A 13,052-nucleotide genomic window follows, 5' to 3' on the forward strand; every position below is an offset into this window, starting at 1 on the left:
TTCGTCTTCCTCGTCGTCTTCAACGGCTAATAAATGAGGCGGAATGTCATTCTCCATTTCGTTTCGTTCCCATTCTTCAGCATCCATAGCCCACTCATTGGAATCAATCCCCGCCATTGCCAAAGCCTCTAAAGAAACCGACATGGTCATTAGAAACCCTCGTGGGTTCTGAAGAAGGATTAATATGGAAGGCTTGGGATATAAGTTCGAAGAGATACTTGGAAGAGTAATTGGGTTCGTTGAAGGTGATGATATTGGTATATATAAACATGGAATTTGAAGACGAGGACGTGGGTTTTGAAGAAGGAGGAATAAGTTCACGAGTTCCTTAAGAATCAAACATTAAAAAGTTGGTTCAAATTTGGGAACTAATAGAGGGTTTGAATGGTCGCGGATTTAAAGGATGATGTTCTCGTGAATGTAATTTGCCTATTTGAGCCAATTGGAGGATAGCATTGTTTGATATATGTTTCGGAAATATATTCCTGTGAAGTTATCAGGTCAATGTAGCAATATGATGATGGTTGGCGTATGATTACATGCATGACGTTAATTCTTGGATCCAAAAATTTTCAAAAATTTCTCATTTCAATGAGTTAAAAATTCATCGACAGATTTGATAACTATAAGCACCGACATTTAGATTTCTTTTTTTTTTTTTTTTTTTTTTTGGAAACCAAAAGGCATNTTTTTTTTTTTTTTTTTTTTTTTTTTTGGAACCAAAAGGCATGAGTACATTTGAAAGACTATATATAACTAAAATCTTTCATCTCAATTTCGAAATAAGCTGTCTATATTGAGACTCCTATTATTGCTTTTGGATTCTTTCTCTAGCCAATCACCCCTCACCCGTGTTGGAGGGATCTAGCTTGGAGAATTCTCATTCATGGGAAATCAAACTATCAGGCAACCTGCATTTCGGTTTCACAAGGGAGAGTTCTAGTTTTTTAAGGATTCCCAACAAGGATTAGTGAAATTATGGTTGCACGAAGATTGCCTTTCGAACGGACTACTATAGCCACAGTATGATGGCGAGAATCACATTGCTGTCAAGACAAACACCATTGTAAGAATCACATTGCTGTCATGACAAACACCATTGTAGTCACAAAAATATATGATAACCAAGTAGAAACTAAGTTCAAACCTCATCAGCCAAAATTTTATCTTACCTAAAAACTATATCAAAGTTAATAACTAAATTTACAATTTAAAATAAATAAGTTTAGAACCGACAAATAATAATAATATTATTATTATAACGTGACAAATGTAATGTCAAACATGAATATGATCACTCTATGGACTAGGTTGTATTACAAACTTCAGCCACCAGCACATAGCACATGTTAATTAAATAGAGAAAATTAAGATTACAAAAAATAAAAAAAAGCAAAAGCCAAGCCACTGAAATTTACAAACTAGGAAATGGCAAGGCAAGGATTTCATAATTGGTTAAGAAAATGCGTAAAGATGACCTCAATCAAACTCACTAACTAAAATTAATCATCATATATATGTTCTCATAGCTGAAGAGAATAGGTAGTTGAGTTTGGTACCTCATCTTCCACCAGACAACTGGATAGGTTCCTGTTTATATATGGAATCATCCCCCAACGCAAATCTTCTCAGTATTCTCTCAAAGTCTTGTTTGCGAGTCACCTCTAAATGCTGCCATTCTTCCCACCTCTCTGCTAGCCCCTCGCCTTCCAGCATCCGAGTGACCTGTGACATTGTCGGTCGGTCAACCGAAGATTGCTGTGTGCACAGTAGCGCGACTTGGGTCATCATTTCCACCTCTCTAATATCATAGTTATTCAGGTTTTCGTCGACAATAGCAGTGAGTCGCTTCTCCCTTACCAATTTTTTGACCTTTACAACAGAGATGAACTCGAAAATTAGCAGTGAAAATGAGCTATAAAGTTGGTGATTACTGGTCCTGATTCTTTTACCATAGACTTCAAGCCAAAATATATGTGTATGCATGTTTACCCAAAAATAGTAATACTAGCGCTAATTGAATTTCATAAAGAAAGAGATTCAAGTGGAGATCTTGCTTTTGACAAGATTTTCTTACATGGTCGAGCAGTAAAACATCATCTCCTTCCAAGCGTGATAAGTCCATTGCTCTTTTCCCTGTAACAAGTTCTAAAAGCATAATGCCATAGCCAAAAACATCAGTCTTTTCTGATGATTTTCCGGTGGATAAGTACTCCGGTGCTATGTGGCCAGCTGTCCCCCGAACTTGAGTCGTGACATTAGTCTTCCTAACATCAACCAACTTTGCTAGGCCAAAATCGCACACTACAGCTTCAAAATCATCATCAAGCAATACATTAGCAGCCTTAACATCTCGGTGAATAATCTTTGGATTGCAATGTTCATGAAGATATCCTAAACCACGAGCTGCACCCAATGCCACACGTTTTCGAGTAGGCCAATCTAGAATACGTTCCCCAGGCTTAATTTCTGGCATAGAAGAAAGTACTAAAAAAATTAGCTAATAAAAGTAGCAATTCTTTATCAGTAAGGCATCACAATAACAATTGGCTAAGGTCCATGTCGTGAATTAAATGAGTAACTTGCAGGCTGGGTATTCTGCAAGACTTCTTTGCATGCTTTTAAAATAAGAAACCAGCTTTCATTGAGAAATTCATTGAGAAGAGTAACAGTAAAGAGTAAAAATTTTTAAAAAAAATAATAATGATAAAGAACTAACAGACAAAATGGTAACAGCAGCAGTGTAATGAACAGAGCAATAGAAAAAGAAATTAACAGAGAAAATGCCTCAATACTCAAAAGACAAATCAGGGTTATGCAACAGTGATAGTTGAATCTAACAAGTTGAAATGATGTTCATACTTATACCGATCTTACTATGAAACTTCAAGCTCTAAGGGGAATGTGTTAGGCCGCAATTACCATCGAATATGCGAGAATGGCCAGAGGGGAATTACAAGGGTGAGAGGTTATTTAGAAACTTGGGCGTAAGATGGGAAGGATCACTAGGATCATGCAAAGATGGAATGCTAGGAAAGAAGGTTAGTCTAGTTATGGTTAGCGTCCGTGCATTTCTATATGTTTTCAGTCTAGTATGAGTGTTCTAGAGAGAGATACCAGCCCCCTCAAATTGGCTGGGTTTTTAGTCTTGCCCTAGGGCATCTCTTTCTCGGAATATCATTGTATTGTAAGGAAGGAACCTTACATATGGGTACCAAAACATCCCATCCTCGGAAAATTTGGCAAGATGGCACAGAAAAGGATAGAAGAGAGGTTGGATGTGGCAGATCACAAAAATGGTAGCATCAAAGAGAATGTTCAGAAGTTACTGGCAATAAAGCATAGCTTAGCATCGTTGACAGAGGAGATGGAACATATAGTCACTCAGGTGGATTTGCAGTAGAAGACCTCTAACAACGCCAGAAAGGTTTTAACCTCTTTTGCTAAGATGGCTCTATTCAGAGCGAGATCCTTAGCTTCAACCCTTGTTGAAGTATCAGGGCATAAACAGAAGGGATGGGAGGGAATCGGTGAAAATCAAAGTTGAATTCCAAGAAGGCGGAGGAGATGACCAGAGACAGGAGCAAGTTCAAGAAGATGGAGATTCTGGTGTTTGAATGAGAGGATCCCGATTCTTGGTTATTTCGAGGCGACGGGTATTTTTATATTCATAAGCTAACAGATTTTGAGAAATTGGTTGTCGGTAGCCTTAAATTGGTACTAGGGAAAGGAGGAAAGGGAGTCGTTCAAAGTTCGGAAGGACTTGAAGATACGATTGCTAGAAAGGTTTAGAACCTCTAATAAAATGGGAAATGTCTGTGCTCATTTTCTCGCAGTCAAACAGGAAATTATATTCCCTCTGCCCATATTTTAGAGAAAATTTTGCAAATTTCAGATCCAAAACAACCAAAAAACTGTTTACCTCGAAGATGGTAGGCAACACTCAAGTTCTGCATATAGGGATATACCAATAAGCGTTCGGTCTCAGTTGTACAGAACCCAATCAGCCGCAATAGATTTCTATGAACAGCTACACTAATCATCTCAACTTCCTGTAGAAAAGCAGCATCTCCCCCAAGGCTTTCATAATTAGTTGACTGTTTCACTGCAACCTTGGTGCCATCAGTAAGCACCCCTTTGTAAACCCTTCCAAAGCCTCCTTGTCCTATAACATTTTTGTCACTAAAGTCTTCTGTAGCTAGCTGCAATTCCCTCCATGGAAATCTTTTCAGCTGACCAAATGTAATTCTTCGATCAATTTCACCTAATCGGGAGATAGGGAAAAAGAAACTTAGAGACACTTGCACCAACAAAAATTTCAGGCTCTGGTTAGGGTGGGGGTGGGGAAAGGCATTTGAACTTTGATTCACTTTTTATGTTTGTGCATGCATGTGGAATTGGTACAGGTTTGTGTCCAATTACTAATAAGTTAAAAGTATCCGAAAATTTTCATTGAAGACATAAGATGGTTAAGTTGATAAGTTGACAAGGAAAAAACCTGCATCAAAGAGTTAAAGCGTGTGAAACTAGTTCCCTAAGTTCATTAATCCAATTGGAAAAATATGTTTAGTATGCAACTACAAGGCATATTTATAATGATGTCAAACAATTCAGTAAGGTACTATAAAAGACCACGATTTAAAGAACCATTTGCTTGTAGAGAATCTAGATAACTAGCATCTAGATAGTCTGTTCTTCAAATATCAAACAAAAAACAAATACAAAACAGTTGTATTTCCAGACAAGTGCTTATTACATGTAAACGCTATGAAAAAATGGCATAAAAGCTTATATGGAAAGAATTCAATCATATTTACAATGATATCATAACCTTGAAACCTAGCCTTCACAAGAGATGTTTGTATAACCCAATTTAACAATTAGATGATGGTCATGACAGTTACCTGGAACATCTACAAAGACTTCGCCCTTGTTGCCTTTATATATATACTTGCACAAGAAAAACAATACTCCGACCAAAAGAAGAGCAAGCATTAACCCAGCAATAAGTCCAGCTATAAGGCCAACCTTTGACTTACTGGAAGCACCTGACATGATGTGGAAACTTTCTGAAGCACAGGAACGGTGAAATTTTTTGCCACAATTCAACCTATTTCCCGAAAAACTGTGAAAAACAGAAGAATTTGGAAGGATAAAATAAGTACAGGGCTGATGAAGACAATAGCAATTACATTTTTTGAGAAATGGAAATCTTGATAGTGATTTATAAGCTATGATTCTAGCTACTTTCTTTTGACGTACGAGAAAGATTTTGAAGGTAAGTTTTGTTATGGTCTAAGCAACATAGTATTTACTTTTCAGTTATTGATTAATCATGCTTTACATTTTGAACATTAGCTTCGAGATTCTTAGGTTAATTATTATTTTTTTTCTTTTAGAACAACAAATATGGGATAGAGGATCAAACATCCAACCACAAAAAAAAGAAGTAGATGTCTTAACTACTAAGCTATGCTCACGTTAGTTAGGTTAATTATTATCTTTGTCTTTAGATTTAGTTCATTAGTTGTTATTGGTTTCCTAAGGTAATATGGGTTTGGTAACATCACTAATTTTAGGAACTCTTGGTTATAGGGACTCTTCTCTCTCTCTCTCTTCCTTCTTTTCTTTTCTTTTTGTTTCAATAATAGCGTGTTTAAATGGAAAAGAGACGGAATTTTTGTTTGCTGCATGCCAAGAGTGAACTTTTGGAGAGACGGGTTCCTAGAAAACTCAGTTTTAGAAGTGGAGACTCCTTGAATGAGTTAATTAGCCTCTTTAGTACTTAATTCCAAACACATGGTAATGGTTTTTGTTTGAGTGGAAGATGTAGAGTTCTACAAGTAGAATGCCTTGATTTGGACTTTTGTACCCATCCTTCAAAGGATAAATGTAATCAAGAAATTCTGCCGTGTAAGAGACGGAAGATACTTCCTAGTTTCTTGCTATTCAAACAAATGCAACTATTCCCAGATTTCTGGGCTTTCAGAACAGAAAGATATGGCACTTGAAGATGCTTGGAAGGAGAATACCAAATCATTGAGAATTTTGGCTAGGTAAAATCTGGCTGAGGAAGTGAGTGATATTCAGGGAACTGCTGGAAATATTGGATGATTCTAATCCCGGGCAGATGGGAAGACAAAAGATGGTAGGTTGGTGTGACGACCAAGTAAAGAAGGGATACATGAATGAATCGAGACCACGTCCGAATGAGAGCGATCTTAAGGATAAAATGGCTAGGAAAGAAAAATTGAAAGTTTACTATCTATACCAACAAGGTGCACTTTTCTTTTCGGTGGCTCAATTATAGGAACTTCATGGTTAAGCGTGCTTTACTTGGAACAGTTCTATATTAGCTGCCTCTTGGGAACTATCCTAAGACGCGTGTGAGGGAGGACAAAACGTGTTGGAAGGACTGGTGTTGATCTGTATAGATAGTCTTCACTCTTAGAAGCTTAGAAGCAAAAAGTAAGTAACGTGACCATGTTGCAAGAGATGCAGAAGAATGTCGGGCAATTAGGTCCTAAATCCATATTTCGAATTTTGGGCAGGAGTCGTTCCAGTTGGAGCCATCAATGCCGTTCTCAATTAAATTCCTCTTTTTCCTAATAGATTCTAAAATGAACTTGACTAAAAGTACTTCAGAGCAACAAGAAAAGGCAGAGAACTCAAAAAAATTCAAATTTTCTGCTGGACTGCACACCAAGAGGGTCTTAACATGGAAGAAAGGTTGCAAAAAGATGCCTAGATTAACTTCGAAAGGCCAGTCTGGTGTGTTCTTTGTAGAAAACCATAGAAACTGAAAGAGATCCGTAGTGCAGCCAGAAACATAGAGGACTATAAAGGCTCTAGATGAATGCAGTGAAAGCATACACATAAACCCAGTGATTAGGCTAGAAAGAAAGTTTAGACATACATTGATGGGGGTAGAGCAAGAGAAGAGATTGACCAAGTTTCATCCTTCCTCTTAGTATTTACTTTCCATTTCTTTTTTGAATTATTTTTTATAAAAAACCAAAATTTCTTTCATGGATTTAGGAGCTTATTAATCTTTTGTCCTTTACTGTAATTTTACTATTATTAGTTTAGAGCTTCCATGTATGCTCATATCTAGTTAGATCTACTGTATAGAATGTGATGATATTCTTCCATATTTGGTCTCACAAAAACACCACTGAGCTACAAAAAAAGATCTCTAATATGCAATTGGACGAGAGAGAATAATTAAAAAAGTTAAGATTTTGAACACCAAGAAGAGGAATGATGAGAAATAGTGTCCCAAATTAGATAAGCAGTCTTCTCCTCTTGAAATATTTTTTGTATTAGGCTCTAGCCAAAACATGTTGATGCATAATGAAAAAGGCATTTGACCACAGCACCTTCTCGTAACTTTTGAAATTCTGACCTGCCAGGCCTTGGACCACCTAAAGACACATCTAGGGAATGCCCCACGTATATTAAAAAGATCCAACAATTTAAATAAATAAAAAAACCATCACAAAAGGGACCAAGCTAAGGAGATGGTTAGTAGTTTCTTGACCACCTCAGACAGCACCAGTTTGGATTAAGGTAGTTAGAGAGATCTCTAATTTAAACATTTTCATTAGTGTTCAACCCACTGAGAACTCCACCACAAAAAAAGCGTTTGGTACATCTTAAGAGACCTTAAGTTTAAACAAGTTTTACAAAATACGGCCCATACAGGGTCCCATGAAGCCAATATAGAAGAGGGACTAAACTGTGAAGTAAGTGCTACATTTTCAGAGAAGTACATGTGTCTTTTAAAATACATAAAGGCTAAGAAAATTCCTAGATATTAGATAACAATAAATCTAAATAACTCCCTAAGTTAAAGTTAGGAATTACACAAATCTTCCTTAAATCAAGGTCTTTCCTCAACAGTAAATATCCAACTAATAAACTCTCTTATCCCTCTCATTAGAGAGGTTTCTTTCATTGAGGCTCAAGGCCGTTGTTGCGAATATATGAAAAGAAATAAATTTACCACAGCCTGCCAACTGAAGTTTATTTACCATTGAAATTTTTCATAAGGTCTTTGTTGAGGGTAAAAAGAATATATCACCGTTCCTCCATCCATTTCTTAAAATCAGACAAGAAATATTTTGATATGACAATTAAGCACATATTACAAGCCTTACAGTTTCCTTAGTCTTTATTTTATCTAGCTAATGCAAGAACGTCAAAATGTCTAATAAGTGTCTGTGTGTAAAGTGTTTAGGTATCTACCTTGATAGCATTCAAAAGTTCCACATACTTGAATTTTGAAACTTGAAATAACTGCTCCGGAATTTGGCCATTGAGATTATTTGAATCAAGAAAACTGTAGGAGAATCATATCAAAACATTAAAGAGTTGATGAACACATAGATCCCCGTATCTAAGAATTTCCACTAATAATCCATTGCATAACAGAAAACATACAGATTGATCAAGCTAGGAAGGGTCGAAAATGATTCAGGAATAGTCCCAGCTAGATGATTTTGACTCAGAGTTCTGTTTGAATGAGAATAAGGAGTCAATTTCTCAACTACAAACCAGATGCATTGCAAACACTCATGAAATATCTATGAAGTTCAAGATCATTTGAAGCCAATTACTTACAGGAACTGTAGTTTCTTAAGATTACCAAAGGACGATGGTATTCGACCAGTTAGGCTGTTATTTTCCAGGTCCAAGGTGATCAAATTTGTCAGGTTTCCAAAATCCTCTGGTATCTCTCCAGTTATGTAATTTCCCTTCAAGTTCCTGCAGTAGATGAATATATATTAATGAAGATTCTCTACAGCTCATTTCCAAATAGCAGATGTACTTCAAAAACTAATTTTGAGAACCAGCTTTAACTTCCAAAAAAAATCATAATCTTCTTTTCAAAAGCTAAGGTTATCAGAGATAATGATATCTAATGTCTAACACTTCCCTGAAACTAGGAAATTAAAAGAAAATGTCAGACAAAGTGATCCGAGCTCTGGAGAGGAAAATTATCCGCTTAGTTAATTGCAGGAACTTCATCCATAAGAAAACAGCATTTAGTACTTTGTTGATAATAGTGTCAGTAGTAGCCGCTGGATCATTTAAATTACAATCTTTTGTAAATAAATGATCTAAAGAAAGTTCAAATGGCGGAATTTTAATAATACATGTACATATGCAATAAAGAGCTCTTTATCGAACAACAACAAAAGTCTAAGCACCAGGTTTGAAGAATTAAAACTTCATTTATATTATATTATACTGTATGTGTGTGTGTGTGTGTGTGTGTGTTGTATATATATAATATTGAAATTGCACTAATTGAGAAAACCCTGAATTTGGAGTATAATAAAAGAATCCAACTAAAATTGCGCAAACAAGTATTTAGGGCTGCAAGTTCTTGTCCACAAAATAACATGCTACTTACAGAGTTGAAAGAGATTTTAGAACAGCAATACTCGGAGACAGGGTTCCAGTCAATCCCATTGTTGACAATAATCTGAGAAAATTAGATGTAATATAAGCAAATAGCTAGCAGACTAGAACTATTTTATTCTGGAAAGTAAATTTTTTATACAATTAAATAAACAGTTATACATATAGATCATCTGTCCAATCAAAATATATAGAGAGAGATCATCTTACTACTCATAAGATTATTCCAAAATGGAAGAGGAAGGTGTGCAAATAAGTACATTTAATTATGTCTTACATCTTAGTCACATTGTTTCCGGTACATATAATATTGGACCAACTACTGCATGGATTGATATGATCTACGTTCCAACTTGTGAGCTGACTCTCTGTTACATTCAATGCTTTCTTTAATTCAATGAGTGCCTGACCTGGAGAGGAGAAGAACAACATTCATCGTGTGGTGAAGGAATTAGAGAATATCAGTGCAATAGTAATTACACATAAATTTGCACAACTGGATATAATCAGAAATTGAGAAGAAAATTACATTATTTAACGATTAAATTTCACAAAATTTTCAAATTTGTTTCTTTTATAAAAATGAAAAGCCTTTCACATTTGTTGACAACTTCAGACTAGCTTTTCTACGATCCCACGTGAAATGAGCAAAAAGGGAAAAAGGTGGAAAAGGTGTCTTCCATGTGACAAGAAGTAGAAACATTTCGCTTATCAGCTCTAAGCTATACACATATACAGTTCAAAAACCAAACTTCAATTGCATACAAGAATGTCCTCTACCAACTGAACCTGCATATACTCTATCTGTCTTTGCGGATGGAGAAGTCAAGCTTTTAATTTCTATTTAATTTGATTCACTTCCAGAACCACATAAAGTGTATAGAGTTGAAACATGGACAATCATTTTGCCACAGATCAGATGTTTAAGAAAAATTTCTATGAGCAGCAGTGTAATAAGAAACTCGATTTTCCAATGCTAACTTGAGATGCAATTCATACCTTGAAAATCAGACAGTGCAATATAATGAAAGAGGGCCAGAACTAGAGCTGTAAGATAGAGTTTTCCCATCTTCACTAACATCATTTTCATGGGCAACGTCATGAAATCCAAGCAAAAAAGATTAATCGAGTCATTGCTATATCTGCAAAAATAACCATCTACTCAGTCAAAGATATTGGCACAGTAATACTCCAAAAATTGTTTGGTACAAGATTTTTAATGCTACATAAGCATGCCAACAAGTCCTTCAAGATGGAAAGGCTAAAAAAGACAGATCAGACTACAAGCAGAGCAGTTCTTGAACATTTGAAGGATTAGTTAGGACTTAGGATAAGATACTAATGTCCAACTGTTGGAGTGTTGATATAATCAAATTTACCAATACCTCATGTTTTTTTATTGATTGGTGTTTTAAATGGTATCTGAGCATGCTGTCTTAAGTTTGAACTCCTGTAATCCATTCCCTCTCCAATTAATATAGACCTCTACTTGTTGGGCCATCTACAAATTCAAACTCAAAAGGGAGAATATTGATATAAATAAATTTACCAACATATACTGCTTATTTGACATTTGAGCTAGAATGCAAAAATGTCTTTTGAGAAAAAGGTCGTGTGTCAAACTTATACTAAAAGTCAATGGTTCAATCCTCCACCTCACATTTGCTGTTGAACTCAAAAGAAAAAAAAAAATCACGGTTGGTGTCCAATGGTAAGAAATGGCAAGGCAATTCTCCAGTCAACCAATTTGTAATTTCAGAATGCTTAGTACTACTATCCCTACCAAGTTCGCATAAATAAACAGCAAACTCCAAATTAGCTTCTTTAGATACTTATCAGAATGGAACAGCATAAAACTAAAAAAGGAAATCCTCTAACTCCTATCTAGGACACACGACACACGAGAATTTCATCTTTCTGAAAACAAAATTTCGTGGAAAAAAACATTAGATTTGGGAAAAACATTGATTAGTGATTTAATTCCAAATTTTGTTTTTTGATCATAAATTTATTCCCATTCTTCAAAGAAACAAAAACTTAACTAACAATTAATGATTTTATAAATATACTATTTTCTGAAAACCCAGAATGCATGTACTCAACTAAAAGAAATAAATATTTTAAAATAAAATAAATAAAAATTCAAGTCTAGTGATGGTTGAGAATAGTACTCAAAAGGTTAACCACAAAATTCCTTGGTCATAGATTACCTATAGGAAAGCGTTTGAAGTCCATGGTAGTCAACACTTCTCCCTAGAGTTCTCAAGTTGACCTTCAGGTTGAACTTCGAATTCTATTATCCAGAACAGACTACAACTAAACCTACTTCTATTCTTTCAAATTACTAATTTTCCAATTATCCATCAAATTCGTCCTCGTGACCTCAAACTGACAAAAATGATTCGATGCGTGAAAAATGATCAACAAGAATCAAACAGAGGAGAAGTAGCTAAGGATCAAAAAAGTAAATCACTAATTAACAAACTGGAGAACAGAAACGAGATGTAAATACGAAGAGACGCTGAAAGATAAGAGAAGATCCAAATAAGTACCTGTGGGGAAGGAGCAGATGAGAAATTTAGAAGGTGCATTTGGAAGAGTTCGCTTGTATCTATCTACTTGATCCAAGTAATAAAAAACTATATATTAAATATATTTAAATTTTTATTGTTGATGTGAAATTAGAAATATTGCTTTAAAAATAAATTAAATATTTCTAATAAATTTGTTGATTCAGCAACTAATTTATTAATAGAAACATTAATTACTATTTTTTTATTTATATTTAAAAAAGATGTTATCAAATTTTGTTAATAGTAATTTAAACCTCGACTAGTTTTATGTTACGAAAAATATGATTTTTGTAAAAAAAACAAATGAAAGTTGTGATTAATTTTTATGTAATCAAATAATATGATTTTTTTTTTTTTTTTTTTTTGTAAAAAATGAAAGTTCAACTAGGGTGGTGAATATCCTTTTTCTAAGTATGTAGACTAACATAATTTCAAATTTACCAAACTTTCTAATTTCACAAGCCAAAACAAAATTGAATTACAAAAAAAAAAAATAATAATAAATAAAATAGTGTATTGTAATGAATAATAATATTAGTCATTTCATGGTGGAAAAATGCCCATTCACAGTGTGGCCCCACGGGATACCGTGGACTTGGACCTGGTAGTCGTTGACGTACCATTTCTTTTTTAGTTTTTTCTTTACTTTATTTTTGTGAGTCCCCACTCCTTTATTATAATTTAAAGTATTTAAATAAATTGTTTTTTTTTTAAGTAATTCAATCACAAAAATTTTAATTTAAATGTATTTTTGTTAGGAATAGATGAAAAAAATTTCAAAGAGAAAAAAATAGAATAATTTAACTTGGGTGAGAAATTCGATATTTAAAAAAAATATATTATATATAATGGGCCAAATTGCAAATTTAGTAATGATTTGTACTTTTTAAATTTAGATCACAAGCATCTTACTTTGGAGAAGGCAACACGTGTGATTGCTGATTGGTTTGTTCTTATCAATTTCCTTCACTCACTTAGTCTTTAGCGTTATAGACACGTTAATAAAAATGACGTCAATAAAACTGATTTGGGTTATTTAAGTTATTTAATCAA

The 13,052-nt window shown here is 34.5% G+C and overlaps 1 protein-coding gene across 3 annotated transcripts; it reads right to left on the bottom strand.

Moving 5' to 3' along the window:
- Positions 1–1,237: 1,237 nt before the first annotated feature.
- Positions 1,238–12,032, bottom strand: LOC111479289 (probable LRR receptor-like serine/threonine-protein kinase At5g10290). Of its 3 annotated transcripts, none has more exons than XM_023123856.1 (11): positions 11,979–12,032; positions 10,426–10,568; positions 9,704–9,836; positions 9,419–9,490; positions 8,623–8,766; positions 8,443–8,514; positions 8,276–8,341; positions 4,905–5,125; positions 3,923–4,264; positions 2,078–2,469; positions 1,238–1,872 (listed from the first exon to the last, which is right to left on the bottom strand). In XM_023123856.1, exons 2-11 carry the CDS (start codon positions 10,526–10,528, stop codon positions 1,561–1,563), a joined length of 1,857 nt encoding a protein of 618 aa, XP_022979624.1. In that variant the 5' UTR covers positions 10,529–10,568; positions 11,979–12,032; the 3' UTR covers positions 1,238–1,560. The 3 variants fall into 3 exon arrangements, with proteins under 3 accessions (XP_022979624.1, XP_022979633.1, XP_022979617.1); XM_023123865.1 differs by lacking the exon at positions 11,979–12,032 and adding an exon at positions 11,637–11,919; XM_023123849.1 differs by lacking the exon at positions 11,979–12,032 and adding an exon at positions 10,812–10,907.
- Between the last annotated feature and the right edge of the window lie 1,020 nt (positions 12,033–13,052).

This window comes from Cucurbita maxima, unplaced genomic scaffold (assembly GCF_002738345.1).
Source record: "Cucurbita maxima cultivar Rimu unplaced genomic scaffold, Cmax_1.0 Cma_Scf00001, whole genome shotgun sequence".
NCBI classification, from domain to species: Eukaryota; Viridiplantae; Streptophyta; class Magnoliopsida; order Cucurbitales; family Cucurbitaceae; genus Cucurbita; species Cucurbita maxima.

Coding starts and splice junctions, on each gene's coding strand:
- LOC111479289 (XM_023123849.1), bottom strand. Junction 9,491..9,703: donor GGAAACAATGTGACTAAGAT/GTAAGACATAAT, acceptor TAATTTTCTCAG/ATTATTGTCAACAATGGGAT. Junction 1,873..2,077: donor ATGTTTTACTGCTCGACCAT/GTAAGAAAATCT, acceptor TCTGTTGTAAAG/GTCAAAAAATTGGTAAGGGA.